This window comes from Myxocyprinus asiaticus, chromosome 38, assembly GCF_019703515.2.
Source record: "Myxocyprinus asiaticus isolate MX2 ecotype Aquarium Trade chromosome 38, UBuf_Myxa_2, whole genome shotgun sequence".
NCBI lineage: Eukaryota > Metazoa > Chordata > Actinopteri > Cypriniformes > Catostomidae > Myxocyprinus > Myxocyprinus asiaticus.
Genome location: NC_059381.1, coordinates 41,660,176 through 41,685,918, shown reverse-complemented (window position 1 = coordinate 41,685,918; position 25,743 = coordinate 41,660,176). Strand labels below are relative to the sequence as shown.

The window sequence follows — 25,743 nt, the reverse complement described above, 5'->3', positions numbered from 1 at the left end:
AAATGTGCATAATCTGATTACAGTTACTCTTTGATGGATTACATGATTACATTAGCAATCATAAAATGGCAATAACTAGTGTGTAATTTACCGATTACGCTGCAAAATTTTGAGCGTCTGAGCCAGAGCCTGAAATATGAGCCATAGGCCAGACTATAGCACTACATAATACATTAATTGTTGGTTTCGATTTTAAATTAAGTTTCTAAATTAATGCACATATAAAAGCAGAGCAATTAGTATTTGCACCCTGCATTGAAAATGAACAAATGCACTTTAGCATTTGTAATAGATGTTTTATTGAAAGAACTACCTGTCCAACTGTCCATAATTAGACATTCTTTGTAAAAACGCCATGTGACAGACAAACATTTCAGAGGTGCCGTTCACATGCAATATTGTTCTTTTGGACCATGCAAATGCACTTCGGCCAATATTTGAGAATGGCATAAAAAGTGCCTGTCATAGGTCAAGACCACAACTTCTCATGAATGGACAAAAAAATATATACAGTTGTGCTCAAGAGTTTGCATACCCTGGCAGAAATTGTGAAATTTTGGCATTGATTTTGAAACTATGACTGATCATTCAAAAAAAACTGTCTTTTATTTAAGGATAGTGATCATATGAAGCCATTTATCATCACATAGTTGTTTGGCTCCTTTTTAAATCATAATGATAACAGAAATCACCCAAATGGCCCTGATCAAAAGTTTACATACCCTTGAATGTTTGGCCTTGTTACAGACACACAAGGTGACACACACAGGTTTAAATAGCAATTAAAGGTTAATTTCCCACACCTGTGGCTTTTTAAATTGCAATTAGTGTCTGTGTATAAACAGGCAATGAGTTTGTTAGCTCTCACGTGGATGCACTGAGCAGGCTATTTGAAAAGAACTGTCAAAAGACCAGCGTAACAAGGTAATGGAACTTTATAATGATGGAAAAGGACATAAAAATATATCCAAATCCTTGCAAATGCCAGTCAGTACTGTTCAATCGCTTATTAAGAAGTGGAAAATTCGGGGATCTCTTGATACCATGCCAAGGTCAGGTAGACCAAGAAAGATTTCAGCCACAACTGCCAGAAGAATAGTTCGGGATACAAAGAAAAACCCACAGGTAACCTCAGGAGAAATACAGGCTGCTCTGGAAAAAGACGGTGTAGTTGTTTCAAGGAGCACAATACGACGATACTTGAACAAAAATGAGCTGCATGGTCGAGTTGCCAGAAAGAAGCCTTTACTGCACCAATGCCACAAAAAAGCCCGGTTACAATATGCCCGACAACACCTTGACACGCCTCACAGCTTCTGGCACACTGTAATTTGGAGTGACGAGAGCAAAATAGAGCTATATTGTCACAACCATAAGCACTATGTTTGGAGAGGTGTCAACAAGGCCTATAGTGAAAAGAATATAAATCCCAACTATGAAGCATGATGGTGGTTCACTGATGTTTTGGGGGTGTGTGAGCTCTAAAGGCATGGGGAATCTTGTGAAAATTGATGGCAAGATGAATGCAGCATGTTATCAGAAAATACTGGCAGACAATTTGCATTCTGCACGAAAGCTGCGCATGGGACGCTCTTGGACTTTCCAGCACGACAGTGACCCTAAGCACAAGGCCAAGTTGACCCTCCAGTGGTTACAGCAGAACAATTTTAAGGTTCTGGAGTGGCCATCATAGTCTCCTGACCTTAATATCATCGAGCCACTCTGGGGAGATCTCAAAGACGTCCAAAGACTTTGCATGACCTGGAGGCATTTGGCCAAGATGAATGGGCAGCTATACCACCTGCAAGAATTTGGGGCCTCATAGACAACTATTACAAAAGACTGCACGCTGTCATTGATGCTAAAGGGGGCAATACACAGTATTAAGAACTAAAGGTATGCAGACTTTTGAACAGGGTCATTTCTTTTTTTTTTTTGCCATGTTTTGTTTTATGATTGTGCCATTCTGTTATAACCTACAGTTGAATATGAATCCCATAAGAAATTATAGAAATGCGTTTTGCCTGCTCACTCATGTTTTCTTTAAAAATGGTACATATATTACCAATTCTCCAAGGGTATGCAAACTTTTGTGCACAACTCTATAGTATATAAAAGAAATTATCCATTCACTATTCCTAAAAACAACAATTCTCTTAAACACATGCATGTTTTCACTCTCTTCCATTTTTTGTATGACCCTTTAAGCACCTTTGTTTCATTCAACAACTGGCAAAGTTGCTGTTTGATTTTGTTTAGTAATGTTTAATGAAAGGAGTGGTACCTGATACATTGATGATTAGATTTAGCAAAACATGCAATGAGTAATTCAAAAGTAAAATTACCTCAAATTGTAATCTAAAATATTACCTTACTGATTACTATTTTAGTTGTGTAATCAGTTATCTGTAGGGATGTGCGCTACGACTAATTTGACTGTCGTTTAAAAAGAAGTTTTGTAACCGACCAGTCTAAAGAGAAACCAACCATCAGAAAACAGTAAAAAAAAAAAAAAAAAAAAAAAAAAAAAATTGAGACCCATTTAAAATACTTAATCTATTCCAAATCCGATGCTAAATTCCACTGAAAAGGGCCATTTATCTGCAACATACTCGCCTTGAATTATGATCATTGTACATTAAATATAAAACATGACACGCATTCACCTTTAGCGAGTACAGGTTTATTTATTGAAAACAACTGAATGATTAGTGCAGGATCAATGGAACAACCCTAAAAGCCTGTTCTAAACGGAAATCACAAAGTAAAAGTTACTTAACATATTAAAACAGTCAAGACATTGTTGAAAATAATTAACAGGTAGACTAAGCCAAATCTATGACAGAAAAAAAATGCGCTGAAAAGTTGCACGTATTTCAGGACGTGCAGTCGTGCATTAACCATTGATCCAATATGACAGCTGTTCAGTAAAGTAGTAATAGTCTATTTAAAATATATAACATTAATATGACAGTAATAAGCGCAGCCTCTGTAAAAATATAAAGCCAAACGTAAATGTGTAAAAATTATTATCAGTTTAATAGGGGGAAATATTAACCGACTAGTAATTCCAGTGTCCACTAGCAGCATCAGAACCGTTTCGTTGACTAGTCTCGCACATCCCTAGTTATCAGTACCAGATTACATTTCAGAAGCAAACTACTGCCTGTAAGTGCTATACTGTAACACAAATTTGACTTTTATTAAAAAAGGGGGACGAGTTGAAATGCTCAAGTTGTACTGAACCCAGAACTCTTCACAATACCACACTAGATGTTTAGATTAACTGTATTTGATTATGGCACATGTGATATGAATGTTTACTGAAATAGTCTTGATTATAACAGTCAGGACACAACTGGTGTTTGGAGCTTCTACCTGTGTTTGTTTCTAAAATATGCTCAAATCTTTATATAATGTAAAATAGGACTGAATGATATAACCATGAGGAAAATATGAATATAGTGAGCATCTAAAACTTCCAAGATAAGTGTGAGCTATCTCGTACAAACACCCCACGCATACTGGCACTAGTGAACAAGAAAAAGGTGATGTTCTTTACCGCTGTTGGCACCCAACATGTCAATCATTCGTCCTGGTGTGCACACGATGATTTCTGCACCGCGTTTTAACTCTGCAATCTGTGTGAAAGAAAAACAACAAGAACATGCCAGTTACTCAAAACAGCAGCACTGTCTCAATGGAAAGAGGGCAAATTCAATTACACTGGAGTAGTGAATTAAAGCTCATATACCTGCTCGCTAATGCCAGTGCCGCCGTACACACAAACCACCCTCAGCCCCAGAGACTTGGAAAACTTCTTAACCTCTTTAGTGATCTGCAGAGCCAGTTCTCGTGTGGGGGTCATGATCACCGCTGAGACACCGAGAAAACAGATCAGATCACGTGTACAAATGAACAAGACACGGATGAAGATGAATGGTGAAGAGATGACACTCACAGATGGGCCCTTCACCCTCTCCTAACGACCGCTGGTCTAAAATGTGGCGAAACATGGGCAGCAGAAAGGCGATGGTCTTGCCGCTTCCTGTCTTAGCGATGCCGATGATATCACGTCCAGACATGATGGCAGGTATGGCCTGAGCTTGGATTGGAGTCGGCTTCTCATAGTGGTGCCTTGTTGGAAAAAGGCAGAGAGGGATTTCAGTTACAGAAACATCTGTAGCCACAAATAAACTTTGCAAAACAGCAAACACATCAGTGTATATAATGAAAACTGATGCAAGACATTGCTTGCATTCAGAGTGTGTTTGATTCATACATCGATATATTGTTTGTCTTGTTTATGATATGATGCGTTATACACTGCTGCGGTTTATAAAGAAAACTGATTTCTTGTCAAATTAGAATATCTTAGTTTTACCAGCAATATATCTCATCTGTAAACAGATTTTCTAAGTTGTCACTAGTGACATTCAGCAACCTGCAATGATCAAACCATCTAAGGATTTTTTCTTCTGGCCCGATTGGGCCAGTGCTTCAGATTTTTACTGGCCCTACCAAAATTTTCACTGGCCCCAACACAAAAATTACAAATAGCTGTTTTTACCATCATGGCTTTAAAAAATATGTCTGAAGATAAATATTTTTTACATATCTTATGTTTTTAATACAATGCCCCCTAGGGGCCTGGGTAGCTCAGCGAGTAAAGACGCTGACTACCACACCTGGAGTCACGAGTTTGAATCCAGGGCATGCTGAGTGACTCCAGCCAGGTCTCCTAAGCAGCCAAATTGGCCCAGTTGCTAGGGAGGGGAGAGTCACATGGGGTAACCTCCTTGTGGTCGCTATAATGTGTGGTTCTCGCTCTCGGTGGGGCGCGTGGTGAGTTGTGCGTGGTTGCCGCAGAGAATAGCGTGGGCCTCCACACGTGCTATGTCTCCGTGGTAACGCGCTCAACAAGCCACGTGATAAGATGCACGGATTGATGGTCTCAGACGTGGAGGCAACTGAGATTTGTCCTCAGCCACCCAGATTGAGGCGAGTCACTACGCCACCACGAGGACTTAGAGCGCATTGGGAATCAGGCATTCCAAATTGGGGAGAAAAAGGGGAGAAAAAAATGAAAAATACAATGTCCCCCAAAACTGAATCACATTTATAATTTGCAAGATATGATTTATGCCTTCTGTAATCCCATATATGCGCTTTACAGATATAAATTCATAAATACATCATATTAACCTCAGCCGTCCTGCCATTTACACATGAGTTTTTAAGCTAAGCTGTGGAGGAGATGATGGGTTTTCCGTCACCCGTTTAGTCATGCTGTCATGCAACATTTGCCCATGTGTAGTGTTTTCACAAGAAGGATCAAAGATTATTCACTGAGTTAAAGATTTGATTATTGGCTGAGAGAACAGACTTGCTACTAAATCGGTTGTGATGTGTAATATACAGTAGGGAGATATTAGACCTAATCTGTGAATTAACAATGTGTATATAACATGAAATCATACAACCCAAACAAGACCAACACTGACTGATATACAAAGAACAAAAACAAAAATACCTGTACGGTCCAGAAATGAGACATGTAACAGGTGTTTTATGAGGATGATATGAAGTAGACTGTTTTATATATTCATCTTCACCCTGCAGCTGAACAGCTCTGATAATAATAGCCTAACAGCCATAGGATTTCACACACTGTGAACACGGAATGTGCGGGGATACTTAAAATGTTGCACAAGACATTAAATCCCACTACGAAATTCATTTAGTGGGTTTTTTTTCCTGCTATTTTCTACACATTGGTAATAGCTGCTGCTAAGACACTTGGAAAAGAGCGAGGACAGTGCTAGGAGAGTGCGCTCGGTGTCTGCACGATCATGTGCATGCACGTGACTGTGCCTTGACGCGTCCTGTATATTATGCATTTGCGCGTCTTTGCGAGAAATATACTCGCGCTCGCTCCTCGGTTAGAAGACTTTGTTCGCTCCGTGTAATTTTTGTACTCTCTCGCTTGTTTGCTTGCACTAATGTTATAAATGCAGCACTGGCCCGATCGGGCAAGTGACAGTTCTAGCAACTGGCCCGAATCTTTCTCACACTGGCCCCGGCCATCGGGCAGTCCTTATTGTCGAGCCCTGCATTGTCAGTGTGAATGTGTGTGAAACAGTCCTCACTTCTTCAGAGCATTTAACACCTTCATGGATGTGCCACACTGCACCCACGTCTTGATGGGCTTTGGGCATCCTTTACCCTTCACTGCGATTCCCTCCAACTCCAGACGATATTCATTCACCTCTGCAAAACAACACACACACATGGGAAGACACTGTACAGGCAGTTCTACTACAAACAATCAGATCAGGAACTAGAAAAGGAAAGTTCACCAAGACATACTTTTAACGTTGACTCAATAGACAGACAGACAAATGCAGTTATGGATACAGTTCAGCAGGAATTCATTCATTGTTTCCATGTTATTAACATAGAGCTTTGGTCATCTACTTCTGAACACACTGTGTCTGTTTAATCGTACCCTCAGGTGTCATCTTGGCCAGATCCGGTACCTCCACATAGAAGTTCTTGCGGAAGGATTCATATTCAATCTTCTGATGATCGACAGGCTCCAAAACTTTCCTCTGTTTGGTCTGAAAGCCTGTGAGAGCCGTCTGCAGATCCACCTCCTCCTCCTCTGAAGAGTACTACACACACACACACACACACACACACACACACACACACACGTAAAGAACAATTCTAAGAATGCCACATTACATAAGAAGTCATATTTTGCACACAAAATAATGAAGTGAAATCTATTTTAAGGACCATTGATTGTTTTTGGGACATTATTTTCAATACATTTAAGCCCCCTGTGAAAAAAAGTCATTTTCTTTACCGTAATGTGAAAGGGTTATAAGGTTACACAGGGTTACTTCGTGTCAAATCAACCAAACTTCCCCAGCTGAAATATTGGATTTTGTTAATACTTTTCTTGAAAAGTAAACATAGATGATGGTGAAAGCCAAAATACTAAATGTCATGGATTAACCAAGTGATGCTTTTTTTTTTTTTTTTGGTAGAGGGGGATCAAAAGGAACATTTTCGCTTGATTTTGGAGAAAACCAACAGGTCAAGAAAAAAAAAACCTTAGAAAGGTGGCAGCAACATTATTATTATTTGCACACAGATATAGGCAGGTCTATTAGTAAAATCAGTTGACTTCAGCACCACTGCTGCAGCATTATATGCCAATGATGAGTCCAATAATGGGGGAAACACACTTGTGTTGTTTTTCTTCTACAAAATAATGGATTACTCCATAAATATTGATCCTTGTTCTACAGAGCTGTGAAATATTTAATTGTGATTTTTCAACTGCGCCATCTAGCAGTCTGATATTCCTGAATAACGGCCGCACATCCTGGTATTGCGAGTCAACTTTCCAACTTCTTGTATCACTGTGATCTGTAAAAGTAAGCTAATAAAATAATTTTAAACAAATACATTTTTCATGTCCATTTATTTATTTTATAGTTAGCTGTGTAACAAGGGGGATAATGTACAGTCAGCAGGTCACTACTGCAAAATGAACCCCTTCAGGGTGATACACTTGCTGACTGTATTCCATTTGTGGCATTTAATATTTTCGCTTTCATCATTTATGTTTCTCTTTCCCCAGTAAAAAAAATAAAAAATGATCAAAAAGCAACATTTTGTGCAGGGGACCTGTAGTTGAGTTGACACAAATTGACCCAATATTATTTAAATACAAAAGTACCCGTATTTTCCAGAAATAAAATCGCACCGTGTCAGAATCGCGTTGTTGCGAGAGAAACAAAACAGGGATAAGTCGTATATGTACAAAAGTCCCACTGACAAAGAATTTATATGACAAGGCATTAGGACCAGACGCCTGACTTCCCTTCAGCCGTTCAGAAGCAAGTCAGACGCGCTCCGTGAAGAAATTACCTCAGCATCTACACACCTTATCATGCAGCATTTGGCCTTGTTTTCTATGGGAGAATTTGCTTCAAGTAATCGTGTGTAACATTTCTTCATATTCTGTTTAAGTGTCATGAAAATAATGCAACAAATAAGCCACATCTGTTGTAACTCAAATAAACAGCTTTTAGTCTGAGTAAAACAGTATGCCTGTTGTATTCTAATCATTCATTAACGTTAGCGACTGCCTATCTGTGAATATCTCTGATATTTGCAACCTTCTTTGCTATGTACTCATTGGCTACGTTTACATGTACACCAATACTCTTGATCATTGCAGTAATCAGAGTATAAGGAATAATTAGATTAAGATGTTTACATGATTTGGGCAAACCACTTCAATCCTGTTTACATGCTACTTGCCATTACTCTGATTATTTGCTGAGAAATGTGATGTTTTAATGCTTTTTTATAAATGAATATTTATTCATTCAAAGACGTGTTTCCTTCCCATTATTTTGCAGCACGTGGTCTTTTTATCTCACCAACATTCAATTCAGACTGCATTCATGGACATTCACAAAAAAATGTTAGAAAAATATGTTTTCTTTTGCTATGGGGCTGTAGAAAATGGTGCATGGAATTACCGTTGTACATGAAACCGAAAAGTGCAGCTTTTTCACAATGTTTTTGAACCTGTGCTTGAGTGGAACATGATCCGTCTGCAGCACTGGGTGCAGGTGCACTTTGGTCAGAGTGGAAGAAATGCGATTACAGCGTTTACATGCCAGTTTAAAGCGATTAAAATGGGAGTACGCCACATATCATTACTCTGATTATAAGCAAAATCACAAAATCATAATTGCAATAGTCTGTATACATGAGCTACAGTTTAATCGCAGTATTGCCGTAATCGCATTTTAAATCGTAGAATGAGGGTGCATGTAAACGTGACCATTAACCTGTTCACTGACTGAATGTTTTTACTACGAGTGTGATGAAACGTCATTTTGTGGGCATGTGAGCAGTTGTGTTTGACAGCGATCTAGAGATTGTTACAACAATAATGTTATGATGACAGAATATTTAAACTGGGTGCATAAAGTGCTTTTAAAAGGCAAAATATTCTGATACTCTGAACAGGAAACTTTGAAACACTACCTCAGTCTCTATGACTGATGTTTCCATCTGTTTTAGTGTGTGTTTGACTGGCCGACGTCACTCACGTATAAATTATGTATACAATTCGCAGGACCTTGCGGATGATGACAAAAACAGCGAAAATATGGGCATACGTCATGGTAGTATTTGTTGTGCTAAAATTATTAATTATGATTCATAAAATAAATAACATTTAATAATAAAAATATATCTTTCTATTTATAAAAGCCTTCTTGTTCCTTATGAAAATTACAATTTCATCATTTTTCTTTTGATTTTGTTGTGGTATGAACACTGAATTTACAATGTAACATCATTAAAATTACTTCTGCCAAAAGTAAGGAATCCCCCTCTGATGTGATGATCTTAACATATACAGTATATTCTAATTTAATGCATGAGTGGTGTGCTTTCACCTCCATGGCGTCTTGATCATTCTCCATCAGCTCTCCTTTCTTCTTGCTGCTGTGAGGCATCTTCTTGGTTTTCACCACAGTCACCACTTTAGTCACCATCATCCCTCCCTTCTGATGAGAAATAATTCAATGATGACACATCAATTCAAATTATATTTGAAGCATCAGAGATTACATTCTGTCATCATATGACTTTTGTTCTTCCTTGGAACACAAAAGGAGATGTTTTGCAGAATGTTCACGCTGCTGTTTTCCATAAAATGAAAGTGAATAAAGACCAGGAGCTGCCAAGCTCAAAAACTGCCCTTCAAAAATGTAGTCACTGTGACTCATTATTCACTGAGCATCTTCCACTCTCCACAACAGCTCTCAAATATCATTCACGCTAGCTCGTAACACTGGTCACCGTTTGCTTTCATTGTATGGAAAAACTCTGGAAAAGATGTCCTTTTGTGTTCTATGGGTTTTGAAAAACATGAGGGTGAGGAAATGATGAAGAGAAGTGAAACTCTTGCTGTGTCACCTTGTCGTTTCCTCCTCTCATGGTGCCCATGTTAAACTTCTTGACCTCCTCTTTGACCTCCTCCATGTAAGCATCCAGAGGGTCAAGCTCTTCTCCGGTGTCGTCCTCTGTCATGCGCACGGCCTCCTCTGTGTCAGCGCCGTTATCCTTCTCATCCTCTTCTTCTTCTTCTTCTTCTTGCTCCACGGGAGCCTGATTTTCCTCCTCATCGTCTGAACACACAAACACAAGTCATGTGTTGGCTTCAGTACAGCTTCATCTGTTTACACAAGCTAGTCTTATGTGGCTCATTTCACCACTGCTGATTGGATTTTGATTTCATACTTGATGTTGATGCCATCGTGTTCAGTGTTAATTTTAAACAATGTTTTCCTTTAGTCATAGATTTACTCTGACATAAAAGGCATTGAAATAGTCAATATTTCCTCATGCCACATTCATTTTATTCAGTTTGACTAAAATGACAATGTCAACAAAAACGACAGTATTTTAGTTGATCATTTGCAAAATGGCAGAAATACACTGCCTGCCCAAAAAGTGGCCATTTGGATTTAAATAAGCAGATACTTAAGAGCCTGTGATTGGATCATTATTGCAGTGATTAATATGTTTCATTTTTAATATGTTTTTTAACTGTTACTGATGCAGTGTTTAGCTTCTCATTTCTTAACCAACCATGTCAGAAGACATATCCTGTGGTCATGGAAAAGATGTTACTGTGTTTCAGAAGGGGCAAATTATTGGCCTGCATCAAGCAAAGAAAATAACTAAGGAGATATCTGAAATCACTAGAATTGGGTTAAGAACTGTTCAACGCATTATTAAAACCTGGAAGGATAGTGGTGGACCATCAGCTTCGCGGAAGAAATGTGGGTGGAAAAAATCTTGAATGATCGTGATCGGAGATCACTAAAACTCTTGGTCACATCGTAAAAAATCTATAGTAGAACTCTGTTTAATAGTGAAAGAACATTTCCACATGCACAATTTGATGAGAACTTACAGGATTAAACAGCTGTGTAGCCACAAGAAAGCCACTTGTTAGTGAGGCTAATCAGAAAAAACTACTTCAGTTTGCTAGGGAGCATAAAGATTGGACTGTGTAGCAATGGAAAAAGATTTACCCTGTTCCAAAGCGATGGGCGCGTCAGGGTAAGAAGGGAAGCGCATGAAGCGATGCACCCGTCATGCCTAGTGCCCACTTGTAACATATCTCTACTTGTTCGGGAAAGGAGGAAGCAGGAACCGGATAACAATCAACAGACATTTAATAAAACACTGACGATGACGTAACAAACAAAATGTGCACACACACGAATACTGCTACGTGCGTCTCTCTCTCTCTCTCTCTGGCGTCCCCGGCTCCTCCTTATCTCTCTCCCGCTGATTGGGCAACTCGGCGCCAGGCATACATCCTCTCAGCCCGACCACACCCTCCTCCTCTTCACACCACTGTACAAGCCTCTGGAGGCAGTGTTATGATCTGGGGTTTCTTCAATTGGTCAGGTCTTGGCTCAGCAACGTTATGCAGCAATAAAATGAAGTCATCTGACTACCTAAATGTGCTGAATGACCAGGTTATCCCATCAATGGATTTTTTCTTCCCTGACGGCACGGGCATATTCCAGGATGACAATGCCAAGATTCATCAGGCTCAAATTGTGAAAGAGTGGTACAGGGAGCATGAGGATTCATTTTCACACATGAATTGGCCACCACAGAGTCCTGACCTTAACCCCATTGAAAGTCTTTGGGATGTGCTGGAGAAGACTTTACGGAGTGGTTCGACTCTCCCGTCATCAATACAAGATCTCGGCTGAAAATTAAAGCAACTCTGGATGGAAATAAATGTTGTGACTTTGCATAAGGTTGTCGAAACAATGCCACGAGGAATGCGCGCCATAATCAAAGCTAAAGGAGGTCCAACGAAATATTCGAATGTGACTTTTTTTTTGGGACAGGCAGAGTAGTAAACTGAAAGAGCAAACAATCAAATATTCAAACATTTTTTAAAAAAATTATAAACATAAATTTAAACATGTATCAAACTATCTTGCAGTATTAGTTGTTTCTCATATTTTCATCAACAGCATGTTTTAATTAAAATTGTTTAATTATCTCTTCCTTGATTTTTGTTGATGAAAACCAAAAATCCTGTCAACGAACATTTTCTTCAGTAATTCACTGACTAGATCAACACTGAGCGGGATGCCAAGCGACCGTCAAAATGTTCTGCTGATTAGGACAAAAACTCACATTAAAATGGAACAGATCGATTTAACCACTTGTCACTTTATTGTGTCATTGTTTACAGGTTACCCCTGTACTTAGCGCTGACCACTTGTGCTCAGATCACCTGAAACTCACAGAGGTCAAAGAGTGAGAAAGATTGAAGTGTGTGTGTTTGCTAATGTCTCACCATCATCATCCTCCAGACTCCATTTCTTGCCTTGCTTCATCTCTTCCAGCTCCTTCTTGATCTCTCCAATGTTCTCCATGGCTTTCTTCCTCTGCTCCTCCCTCCATTTCTCCACACGCTCCTTCCTCTTCCTCATCTCCTCTTCCAGCGTGTTCTGATCAAAGTCTTGCTGCACACGTCACAGTTGATCAGTTTATTTATTCATGCATCATTATGGTAAGGTTGATTTAAAACAGTTTTTTTTTTTTACTTTGACTATGTTTGTCAAGTTCCAAATTAAAAGGAAATTATATAAGAGGAAGTAGTTTTCATTTATTAACTATTTAATTCACTGACTGGATTATTCAAAGTTAGGCATTACAATATGATTATTTAATATATACATTTTTTTTTTTTTTTTTTTTTTAGAAAAGTGTAACTAAATCTTGAAAAAAAATTACTCAAGATTTGTTATATCACCCACACCTATCTGTTAAATTCTCAAAAAATGTGTTTTCGGGTTTCAAGACCCTTTAAACAGGTTTTATCATCACGTAGTGTAGGAACTTTGGGTACTGCCATGTTTGTGTAATATCATACACCTGTAACTGTGAAAACTGATGCGGAATCTGAACAGATGACCAACCCTACACACTTCCCAGGAGAACTTCTGGAAGCTCAGGATTTCAGCAGGAGTTGGAAACTGTAGCTTTGCAAGTTGAATTGATCAAAGGAATAGAGGGAGAACTTACATCTTCAGTCTTCACATCCTCCTCCTTCTCCTCCTTGATTTTCTTCTTGTCTGTAAATTGCTCTCCGTTGTCTGACTTCTCCTTACTGCAATGTTCAATATCCCACAAGACAAACAGTCAACAGAAGGAAATACACTGAGTATTCTAGACTGTGTGTGTGTGAGAGATGTTGACCTCCGGCCTCTGCTTCTGCTCTTGCTCCTTCTGCGTTCTCGACTCCTTGAGCGTCTCCTGTCGCGACTCCTCGAGCGTCTGCACACAGAAACAAAGCTCTGTTATGACACATGAAGACACACAAGTGAATCTAACCGCTAGCAGTCATGTGATGGGTGAGCATGACCTCTGTCTCTTCCTGTCTCTGGAGCGTGACCTCCGGCGGTCTCGACTGCGCGATTTCTCTCTCCTGCTCCGCTCGCGGTTGCGTGATGCGACATGATCATCTTTCTTGGAGCGCTTTGATTCCGGGGAACGACTCTTAGACCTGCTGCCAGACCGGCCTCTCGAACCCGAGCGCTTCCTGTAATGCCTGCAAGAAAAAAAAAAGAAAAACAGTGATCATTCATTCACAGAAAACACACTGCGTGTGCTGCTCAGCACTGCTGTGGAAAGGGATGGAACTAATGTACCTGAGGTGATAATTACATGTAGATTGTTGTTTAATGTTAACAAAGCTGTTTTGCATTAAATTACAGTGTTTGATTCTAGCAAATTCCAACTCTGTGTGCGTTTTATTTTATTATTTTATTTTTTTGGAAGTGCCCCTGAAACTATTAAACATTTATTTTGGCCTTGTCTTTAAGTGCAAGCAAATTTTGTGTTATGTGCTGTAATTGTTCTACTGGTTCAATATTAGCTAAAAAATAACTTTGTTTGACCAATGTAAAATTTGTAAAAATATGAAAGTATTATGAACACTTCTGTGTTTACTAGAGTAGTACCCTTCTGTAGTGCGATTCTGCAGATATCATCGCTCATGAATGATTAATTGCTTGTGATGTTCTACATTTGTAAGTTGCTTTGGATAAAAGTGTCTGCAAAATGACTACAAAATATACCATGTGCAATCTTTTTTTAATGTAACTCATTTATTTGCATGCTTTTAGTTTACTTGTCCGCGTATGCCTAATATATAATATATATATTAGCTCTTATTATAAAAAATAAAAATTAAAAATAAAACACACTCAATACATCCAGAATAAAAAGTTCGCACACTTTTGGACTAAAGGAATTTCCATGGCCATTCCAGTCACTGTTGATTACAGAATTAGGATTTTTTTAAACAGTTTTGCGTTAGACAAATATGCTAATGAATCATTCTGATTTGTGATCCGGATTAACTGAAAACCTAATCAATTATGACGATTCGCTCATAACTCAAACATCACTATGGCCTCGAGTCGTGACATATTATAGAACTGAGCAGAACTACAAGACTGTATATTCACTATAAAAATGTCCATGCCTTTTAAAACTGTATTGATTTTTATGAATTTTCCAGGCCTGTAAAACACGATTTAAAACCGAGTCACGGGAACCGTGTTAAATGTAGTACATGCTGTATACTGAGTAAAGGGTGTGCTTTAAACATACACTGAGCTCATGAAATGACTTGAACTGTTTGTTATCCACTGATGACTCTTACACAAACACGGAGTTTAGCAAGACTTGGTTTCTATCGATGTGTATGAACTCAAACACCCTTCAGCCACAGCGCGGGACCCTTTACACGAGTATTTACATCATAAACGCTATTAACATTTCACTCAACACATCAATTCATTGTTTAAACGTGTAAAGTAAAACATTTACCGTGACTCTCGACCCATGATGTCGCTAGTCACTCACACACCGGATGCTGTACGACGAGTACTTCTCTTTGTTTTTTGGCGGATCGCAAACAACTTTTAAAGGTGCATACCGCCACCTACTGTATAAGAGTGTGTATCACCATGTCACTTAGCTCATATTCTATTATTCAATCTAGTGCATTTTAAAAAGGTAAAAAGTGCCCTCCTGATCTCTCTTACCCCTTCTTCCTCCCCTTCTGTTCCCAATACCCCATTTAGATCCCACGCCCGTCCCTTACTTTGTCATGTAAGTTTCTTCTATCAGATTCATATATGGAACAACGCATGATGACATGATCTACATTTTCTTTATCTCCACAGTTAGCACACTTATTACTATTTTTTTCCCCTGGAACAGCCAATGTACTATTTAATCCTGAGTGATCTAGTCTGAGTCTTGTTATTATTACTTCCTCTCTTTTGTTCTTTTCTTTATAGATCTTTATTTCAACTGATTATTGAATTTTGTAATATCTCCTTCCTTTCAGATCTTCATCCCACTTTTCCTGCCAAATCTCCATATCTTTATTCTTAATCAGGGCTTTTCCTTCTCCTTTTCCAAATGTAATTGATATTGCAATTTCCTTTTGTAAGGCTTTTTTGCAAGCAAATCAGCAACCTCATTTCCTTTCAGACCCTCATGAGCTGGCACCCAACAAAACTGCACATCAATACCATCTCTATGGATCATAAACAAATTTTGAAATAGTTCTATGATAAGATCTTCTCAATCACTCTTCCTCGATGGGATGCTTCCCAAAACAGCGACTGAATCTGTACACTGATAAATAATCAGAAAGTATTTTAGCTATGGATATTTTAAACTTAGGAATGTATACACCAATTCCCACACCCCCTTGCTTATTCTTTGACCCATCTGTCAAAGGTGGTGTACTATCATTCTGAAGTGAAAATGGTCTGTGGAAACAGGTGGCTTCCCTATCATATCTATCTGAATTTAGACGGAACACAGCATATATATATATATATATATATATATATATATATATATATATATATATATATATATGATATTTTAGAGGGCTTTAATTTTGAAATTCAACACTAGAATGCCATGATATTGTGTGAGTGACACTCTGAGGTGGTGTACTATCATTCTGAAGTGAAATTGGTCTGTGGAAACAGGTGGTTTCCCTATCATATTGTAGGTGCTACTGGTTGTTTAGATTAGTTTTACTATCAGAAATAATCAATAAATAATTGTTATTAATTATTGAATAATTAAATAATAGAATTTAACCCATTAAATTCTATTCTCGGTGCACCACTCTTTGACAAGAGAAAAATGATAGCAAGTTACTGATCGAGTCTCATAAAAACAAAATCTGCCCTAAAGGTTGAGTATCTTAATTATTAATCAAAATAATCAAAAAGTGGAGAAACTAGTTAAATTATTGCCATACAAATCTAATAGTAATCTAATTACAGTTAGTTTCTAACACCAATAAAACAACAGTACTCTGAGGTAACATGGGAGTTCTTGACGTGGCAGAGGTTGGCTTCAACACAATATTCAAACAAAAACAAACAGAAGTACTTATTATAATATAACAAGATTTATTATAATCAAGCAGTAATGAACACAGCCAATACTAGCTGAATATAATCCAAAAAAATATCAAGGAAATCCTAAACTAACAGTGGAGCTATATGCTAGTGTGTGTGTGTGTGTGTGTGTGTGTGTGTGTGTGTGTGTATGTCCAGATACTGTAACAAAGGAATCACAATGGAAGATCAGGTTCAAAATGGAGGGTTAGATCCAAAATGGAGCTGATACCACGTGAGGGTGGAAATGAGCTGACACACAAAGGAACTGACGAAACAGGCAGGAGAATTTGTTTCACCAGCCTGAGTCGGACATAACCGCGGCGCCGCTCACTCAGTGAATATCAGTGAGAGAGAGAGAGAGAATGAGAGCGAGAGAGAGAGGAAAAGTGCATACAGTTTAATTGAGGGTAACCGCCTGTAACAGCGGGACTGAATTACTAGTTCAGATCACTCAACAAAACAAACTTAACCCCCCAAAAAGTTAATACAAATCTCCCAACTCAAAACAGCAAACAGCGAGCAGAGTTTAACACACAAATATACTCAAAACTTCAGCATTTAGAATCAAATATAAGATTTAGTTGCGCAAGAAAAAATCACAGTTTCTAAATTAAATCTGCCCAGATATCAAGCCTTACTTGGGAAATCCTGTGTGATTTCAGTAGGGTTGTCCGTTAGAATTCCTGTAGCATTGAGCGGTCAGGAGAAATGGTCTGGATGGTCCCTTGTCTTACGCTCGTCAGCAAAAAGACACGTTTCTGCTTTATTCTTCGGATCCAGCGATGGAGAAGAATGCAGAAAGTAGTCAACATTGAATGAAAAAGAGGGAGAAGGGAAACTGGTCGCCTTTCCATTTTTCAAAATAAATTCACTGTTGCTTTACAGTGAAACTGAACCGGTTGTTATAAGTATACTATAAGACTGGAACAAAGCTAAATTAATCTTACTCTACCGTGGCCAAATGGTGAGGTTACAAAAACGTGGTCTCTTTGTTCTTAGTCCAAAACAGAGGGAAAACTCCTTCAGTACATGCACGGTACAGATGTCCCTTAACAGCCAGCCAGAGCTTAGCACAGAGAGGCCGAACTACATCTGTCCGCTGGTTTTATTGACAAGATGACGTCATCGGTCGTAGGCCGCTTTCGACCAATGGCGTTTGAGACTGGGTCCATGGGCGGGACTTCGCATCCAGTTGTGAATTTGTGAAGGATCCTGGGAAACTGAGTTCAATGTCTCTCCTTTGATTATAGAACAAAGGGCCATGCGGTCACTGCTGCCATTTTGAGTGGGCCAAGGCCCTACACCCCCCCCCATTCTTTGGTCTTAATGTTGGGGTTCCTGCCACAGTCCTTGAGAGCAACCCAAAAGTTGAACAGTTCAGTCCTTGAGGACAACCCGAAAGTTGTACAGTCCATGTGCCCTGGGTTTGCATGAGCTTAGTTCCTGGAAGCATTAACAGTTCATAAAGGCTTTTGACACCTGGGCAGTCATAGTAGGTAACATCTGGGCAGATTAATTCTAAATAGGCTGACTAACATAATTTCTATCAAAACATAGCACTTTACATCGGTAAACACATCAAACGTTGCAACAACCCTTTGTTATCCCTGAGGTTTCAATGATTATGAAAGGGAAAATGGGAAAGATTGTTACAGTTAGTATAACTGTTCATGGGCAGAGTTAGGAGCAGTTAGTGGTAGAAGGGTAGACAGGAGCTTGAAACTCTGTGGAATGAGTGTCATAGCATCCAGTCTAGTGTGTAGTGTTTGGATGTGTCTGTGCATGGCGTATGCGATACCTGCTGTGATGATCCAACCACTAAGGAGGAGCCCAAGGGCAGTCAAACTGATGGGGTGTTCTTGATAAGCCGATAATTTTCCTATACGATTGAGAAATGTAGTCGTGAGCCCAGTCGATTTGAGACTGAATTTTACTAATCAGCTTGAAGCTGCTGTTGAAGGGTGTCATCAATAGTGAGGTTGTGGCCTCTGAATGCGTCCATCATCTCAATCTCTGAATCGTGTCTCTCTGGACTGAGATGGTGGAGGACAATGTCGGCTATATTTACAGTGGCCCCTTGTGGGACCTTCAAGAACACCGTTTGGTTTGGGATTGTTAATTTAGTGTTTGTGTCATGACGGTCGTATGACGTTAGGATCTTGGTGGCAGGGGTACTGACAAGCCATCGACTACCAGCTCTTTCTACCCTAGATTCTGTCCCTTTTTCTTTAACAGACATACTAGCCTGGCATTTTTGCTCTGGGGTGTCAGACCGTACAGGTGGTCGGTTATATCTCTGATAATGGGGTTACTGGGGCAAACCCAATGTATGTCCTTGGTGTTCGTACACATGTTCAGATTGGGAATGAGGTAGAGAGAGGGGTCATCATCGTGGTAGGTGAGCACAGGTGGTGTTTTGATATGTACATATACATTATTCTTCCAAAACCCAACGTTCAATATGGATTTTAGTCGGTGAATAATCTGTTTCTCTATAATGGGTAAGTTAAAGATAAATCCTATCTCTAGGTTCTGAGGATTTACATGGATGGGGATTGCACTGCCAAGGCTGTATGCCAGATGTATCTGAGAAGTTTGCACAACGGTGGTAGTGGCTGATCTAAGGATTTGTTCAATCATGTTTAAGGGATCTAGGTAGGATGGGATCTTTCCACCACTCAGGCTGTTAATTGACGTGCTAATTTCCCTCACAAGGTCATGCATTAGATCTCTAACCATTTGCACATATATTATGTCTGATCTCACAACTTCTGACAAGGCATCCAGAGCATACAAAGTGTTATTTAGAATTGCAGAATGCATGTTTACAGTGAGTATGTTACCCTGCAGGGTTTTACCCAGATCCTGTAATTGTTCTTGTTGTAACAGGAGTTTCTCTTGGATTTCTGGCATTTCCTCATTAAGTTCACCCATTATGGAGTGTACCGAGACTGATGGAGTTGGCAGCTGAAAGGCCGATAGAGAACAGGGAACCAATGGCCAATGCTGCTACTAGCAGGCCACAGAGGAACCGCTTTGGTCATTTATTCCCACTGAGTTTTTCCTCTGTGACTAGGAATTTCTGCAGTTGTTCTAGGATGTGGACAGTTGTCAATTTGGCATGTTCAACTGTGTCCTGGGTTTGGGTTCCGCTTACCCTGCCCTCCGTCATCTGTGGAGGTAACTGGATGTGTTTGCGATACACATCCCAAGGGTCTAAACGAACGTATATTCTTTGGGTGTAGAGGTGGCAATGGGTGATTAAGAGCCCAGGGGTCTCCTGTAGGACAATACCGGTTGGCGGGCCCATTTCTACCACCTCATTGGCTTGTGTGAGCTGTAGGTTGAGGAAGATGCCAAGGATCCAAAGGAATTTCATCCTGAAACATACAAGAGTCTCGTTACCTTGTGTTTGCGGGAGTAGTCTTAAGTGTTAGTGCATGCTAATGTATGAGTAAAGCATGCTACATCCAACTAAAGGAGACACTATTATTGTGGGTCCGCTCCCCTTTGGAGTGGAGACTGTTCAAAGGGTTTGATCTGATTTGAATGGACCCATTTGTACATTGGTGTTTGGTTTGGCTTCAAGATCCGGATTCGGTAAGCTACCGGGGAGAGCTTCCCTATAATCTCAAAGGGGCCTGACCAGCTTGGTAGGAACTTTTTGGCGATTCCCACCAGTTTAGCGAACTTGAAGTAGAGGACTTTATCACCTACTTTATATTCGCGGTCAGATTTTCCTATCGTAATAGGCCTTTTGTCCTTTGACACTGGTTTCCAGGTTTGTTTGGGCCCAAGCAAACGTAGTTTGGAGGTGTTTGCATAAATCGGTCACGTACTGATGTGCAGTATATGTAGTTGCAACACTGACGTCTTCTGGACAGTACAGCAGATGCAGTGGGAGAGTAATTTCCCTCCCAGTCATAATTTCAAAGGGTGTGACCCCCGTGGTGCGGTGTGGAGTAGATCTGATGGCCATCAGTACCAAAGGGAGTTTCACGTCCCAATCTTTGCCATTGCTGTTGACATACTTCTTGAGTATGCTGACAATGGTACGGTTGGTTTGCTCAACCTGACCTGATGACTGGGGGTGGTATGCAATGTGGAATTTGGCTTCCACACCCAACATTTCCCACATTGTTTTCATCACAGCCACCGTGAAATTAGTGCCTCTGTCCGAGTCGATTGAGAGAGGTAGCCCCCAATGGCTGAACACATGGTTCATCAGCACGAGGGCTGTGGTTTCAGCCGTGTCATTGGGTGCTGGCAAACACTCCACCCACTTTGTGAAAGCACAGGTGACAGTGAGGAGGTATTTGTTGCCTCACGCCGACTTGGGTACTGGTCCAATACAATCCATCTGCAGATTGGACCAAGGAAATGTGATTCCCTTGACGTGCAGTGGAGCTCGATTCAGTGGCCGGGAAGGACGGAACTGACAACAGATCAGACAGCCCTTTATGTAGTCATTAGTGTCTTTAAGCATAAATGGCCAGTACGCAACCTGTTGGAGGGTGTGGTAGGTAGCTTTGTAGCTCCTGTGACCTCCAATGGGAGCATCGTGGGCATGTATTAGCATCACCCCCCTATGGTCAGTTGGAACGTACCACCTGGGTGGACCTGGACCATCAGGAACATAGACCAACAGGCCTTTCTCAAGTTTCAGGTGTTGTTGTACCTGACAAAGAGCTTTTAGTTCTTTTGAGTCCTGTAAAGAGGATGGTAGGGCCCGTTGTGTCTGAGGTTCCATCAACCGCTGCCGGATTGCCTGGATCACCGGGTCCCATTCCTGCATGGCACTCAAGTCTGTGTCGCCCGGTTGTCGACCCAGGTTCACAGTCTGCAAGCAGTTTTGGGGATTTTCCCAGTTCTCTCTTGCCTGTCTATGGGTGAGAGCATTCACCAAGCAAGATAGTTGTTTTGGGAGCCACTCCTCCTTGAATTCCCATAGTGGGCCCTCTACTAAACCTCGCTTAGCTGAGCGATCAGCTTCATCGTTGCTTTCTTTGTCGGGGCCAAGAGTTTGTGAGTGACCTTTGACCTTCTTCCAATACACAGTCATCCCTCTGTCAGTCACGAGCTGGTCACAAGCCAGGAAGAGTTCAGAGTGTTTGATCTCTTTACCTCTGGCATTCTTCATGCCATATTCTTTCCACGTGGGGAAGTATGAGATGAAGCTGTGGCAGCGTAGTTAGAGTTGGAGCAGACTACCAACTGCACAATAGCCGACCTAGCGGCTTGTTGCAACACAATGAGTGCTGCGGCAATTTCCGCATACTGGCTAGTCTTTGCACCAAGTTGGTAACTGTCTGGTGCATGAACGACGTAATTGACCCAGACTATGCCCACTCCAGCTCGGGTCTGGCTCTCATGGTGAAAAGAGCAGCCATCCACGTAAACCTTCGGGAGGTCTTGACAGACAGTTTCATCATAGTAATGATGATTGGAGGGAAGAGGAGTGGTAATGAGGAAGGGTGTGGAACCTGTCTGTCCTACGCAGTCACAATGTTGGCACTCGGCCAGGCCCTGACCCAAAGTCATCTTGTGGTTCTGAGCATACCTGACTTCTCTGTCATAGCCTTGTAGTGCCATCATCCATGACGCGCTGCGACTGTTGGACACTCGTCCTTCTCTTAGCCGCTGGCTATTGAGGAAGGAGACAGGCTGGTGGCAAGTTTCAATGATTACCTCCTGACCCCTGATGTAGCTGCAAAAGTGTTCCACAGCCCAGACTGTGGCTAGGAGGGCTCTCTCATAGTCAGAGAACTTCAGCTCTACACTGCTCAGAGGTCGGCTTGCATAGGCAACGACTTGGTTCTCTTTGTCATACCTCTGTGCCAGGGCGGCGCTGAGGCAGTGGGAGGAGAAGCTCGCCTCTAAGTGAAACTCCTTATCCTTGTCTGGGTAGGCAAGGCAAGGGGCTGAACAGAGCTTTGCTTTCAGTTCTCTGAAAGCTTGCTCTTGAGAGTCTCCCCATTCAAAGACCTTCTCTTTCCGGATGAGCTCGGTAAGGGGCCTGGCTATCTCTGCATAGTCCTCCATGAACTGTCTGGAATAGTTGCAGAGGCCCAAGAAGCTCCTGAGTCCCGACACGTCGGTTAGGGCTTTGATGTTTTGGATGGCTTGAACTCTCCCTGCTTGGGGTTCAATGCCATTGGCACCCACCAATAAGCCCACGTACTCAACCTTGGTGCGGCACCACTGACCCTTGGAGAGGGCCAGCTTGGCTCCTGCGCTGGAAAGCTGGCTTAGCACATATCGTATTTCGGTCAGGTGTGCTTCAAATGTCTGACTTCACATGAGGATGTCATCCACATAGATCAGGTTGCTGCGGGCAGCAGCATCACTCATGGCTTTGTGCAAGAAGATATTTAACTCAGCTGGGGAGTTTGAATATCCGAATGGGCAGTGGTTCCGAGTGAACTGTCGATTGCCAAAAGAGAATGCCAGCTTGTACTGATCCACTGGGTCGACTGTCATTGTCCAAAACACATTGGACACATTGACGGTCAAAAAGAAACAGGCTCTTTTCACTTCCGCAAGCTCCTGATCCAGGTGGATCATGGGCCATCGTGAAAGAGGGACCTGTTTGTTCAGTTGTCGATAGTCAATCGTCAAGCACCACTTACCATTTGGCTTCAACACCGGCTACAATGGTGAGTTGTATGTGGAGTTACACTCCCGAATAATGCGTTTCCTCAGCAACGTGTCAAGTATCTCTCGGATTGACTCGTACGCAGCTAAAGGAATTCTGTACTGGCGTACGAATGTGGGTGGTGCATTTGGGTCAGTTGGGATATGAACTGTATCCCAACTGTTCTGCAGTTCTTGACCCTCTGTCGTTAAGGCGTCTGCCTTAGTGAGTTGTTGTTCTATTTCATCTTCGAATCCCGGATAAGTTTCCTCTGGTGGGGAACCGGCTTCGTCACCAGTTGAAATCATGTCACCCGAGTGAGCAGCGAGGGTGTTCACAATCATGTCCGTTTCCATGCCCATGGCAATACTGCATATTTCTTTATTGTGTAGCACCTCATGACAAGCAACAGTGATCATTTTGTTCGGGAAGGTGAGAAGGAGGGGTTCAAGGTTCTCCCCCCTCATCAAGGATGGCGGCAGCTCTCCAATCACAGGCACTGTCAGCTTGAAGTCATGAAACAAGCTGTCGATCAGCAATCCTAATGGTCTACGTGCCATCACAACAATTGGTATGTTTGTTAGGTTCTGGACAAGCAAGTAAGCTGAGCGGTTGTTGAGCTCAAGCAGAGGTGTACCACAGATGGTCAGGCTGAGTTCCCAGAAGTATGGCAAGGGTTGGAAGAATGCCTGTGAACCCGGTATCATCTGTCCCTTGAGGATCATGAGGCGGACAGGGGCACCTGCAGTTCTAGCTGGGATAGTCAGGTCAAACTCGCTCGCTGCCTGACACGCCTGAGGGATGGTCTGATCAGACAACATGTGTTCTGGATCAATTGCTGCCGGATGGTTTTCAATGCTTGCCTGAAACCATAGGACCTGGTTGACAGTGTCCAGCAGAGCACCTAACCTAACAAGGATATCAGTCCCCACGAGGAGTGAGGGATCAAATTGGGGAATCACACTCATGAAGTGTGTAAACCTCTTCTTTCCAATTTGAATGGAAAGAGCACATATCCCAATAGCCTTGATGGGCCTCTGCGGTGATTCTGCAGAAAGAAGGCGGTGACTTTTGTGCACGAAGGACAGAGAGGAGCTGTTCTGACACAGCTTGTCGTACAAAGCTTGACTAACAACGGACTTTTCAGACCAGAGTGCGACAAGCACATCAGGTATCAAGATACCGTTAGCATGCACGCCTCCAGCTATGCTGGGGCTGTACAAAGCTGGGTTTGAGTTTTGTAGTGAGCAAAGGAATTATTCGTGGGTGCTCACGACTCCGCCAAGCTGCGGTGTCGGTGGAGTCACAGATGACTCAAGAGGCTCAGAGCCAAGATGAGTCTGGATGTCTGGGTAATGACAAAGCGCTGACTCAAGAACAGTGTCACAAGTGGTCTCTCCTGACTCTTGGATATAAGTGACTCAGTTGTCTGAAGCGTGCCGGCTGTGGGCTAGACGGACCGGATTCAGGGTTGCGACCTGGGCCCACATGTGCCCGCGAAGGCAGTCAATCAGTGGGGCCAGTCGGTCCAGCAGGTTGTGGCCGAAAAGAAGTTGTTCTGTGTCAAAAGCACAGATGTAGATGGGATGATTGAGGGTCATCTCCTGGAAGGTGATATCAAGCCAAATGCGTTTTGTGATGGGGGCTCTGTTTTGTGTGTAGCTGACAAGGCTCACATCACTGGGCTCTGTTTGCAGTGGTTTACCAAGAGAGAGCATTGCCCTGGCGACTTCTGCAAAAGTCTCCTCGCACATTAGGCTGATTTCAGACCCAGTGTCCAGTAACGCATGGATGTCTATACACCTTCCTACCGACACTGAGGTGTATATGCGTCTGGCATTACATGTCTCCCAAGAATTTAAAGTGTGGAGCATGGGTATTGGGCATGACTGCCACTGGGTGCATCTGGGTCTTCCCTGTGTTCTTCTCCCAGCCTACAAAGTAAACTCTGGGGGAAGAGGGGGGGAGTGTATGGCCTAGTCACGCTGACGGGCTGTCACCATCGGGTTTTTTTGTGGCCATCGTCTGGCCCTTCGATGTGCTTTGTCATGTCCGCTAGGCTTTTCTGGATGAGGTTGAGCTGATGCTTCAGATCACTCTTTCCGTGAGGCTCCGAATGATTCCCTTTATTTCCATTCCACTGTCTGGGGTTTTTCACAAACCCGACATTCCTTTTCTTTGGAAAGGGATTCAGTTTTTTCTGTTATTTCTGACCCTGGGAGGGACCCTTGTGGTCATTCCCTTGGTTCCTCCAACCCCACTGTGGGTGGTTGGGCAAGCGCTTTGGGGCTGCCGCTTCGCAACTTACTCTAGGTTGAGGTATTTCATAGCCCTCAAGCCCTAAGACTGCCCTTCCTGAAGACTGGATGTCTAGGACTCTGACATCGTCTTCTGGTTTATCAGTCGGACGCACGACTGTTTCCCAAGTCATCTGGGTCATCTTTCTAATTCCCTGCATGGTTGGTCTACCCTGTTTACACATCAGTGACTACTTTGTTAGTATCTATCGACTGAATCTCTCAA

The 25,743-nt window shown here is 41.7% G+C and overlaps 1 protein-coding gene across 2 annotated transcripts in view; it reads right to left on the bottom strand.

Moving 5' to 3' along the window:
• LOC127429120 (probable ATP-dependent RNA helicase DDX46) overlaps window positions 1–15,056 on the bottom strand; it is a 43,172-nt gene extending 28,116 nt beyond the window's left edge. The window contains exons 1-12 of one of the 2 annotated variants that reach the window (XM_051677936.1): window positions 14,980–15,056; window positions 13,508–13,693; window positions 13,342–13,419; window positions 13,168–13,252; window positions 12,437–12,605; window positions 10,018–10,229; window positions 9,495–9,605; window positions 6,509–6,674; window positions 6,150–6,270; window positions 3,962–4,137; window positions 3,755–3,876; window positions 3,563–3,641 (exon numbers count right to left, since the gene is read on the bottom strand). In XM_051677936.1, coding sequence (XP_051533896.1) covers window positions 3,563–3,641; window positions 3,755–3,876; window positions 3,962–4,137; window positions 6,150–6,270; window positions 6,509–6,674; window positions 9,495–9,605; window positions 10,018–10,229; window positions 12,437–12,605; window positions 13,168–13,252; window positions 13,342–13,419; window positions 13,508–13,693; window positions 14,980–14,996 — 1,522 coding nt within the window. In that variant the 5' untranslated portion in view covers window positions 14,997–15,056. The remainder of the gene's footprint in view (window positions 1–3,562; window positions 3,642–3,754; window positions 3,877–3,961; window positions 4,138–6,149; window positions 6,271–6,508; window positions 6,675–9,494; window positions 9,606–10,017; window positions 10,230–12,436; window positions 12,606–13,167; window positions 13,253–13,341; window positions 13,420–13,507; window positions 13,694–14,979) is intronic. The other variant, XM_051677937.1, reaches the window with a different exon arrangement.
• Window positions 15,057–25,743: the final 10,687 nt, after the last annotated feature.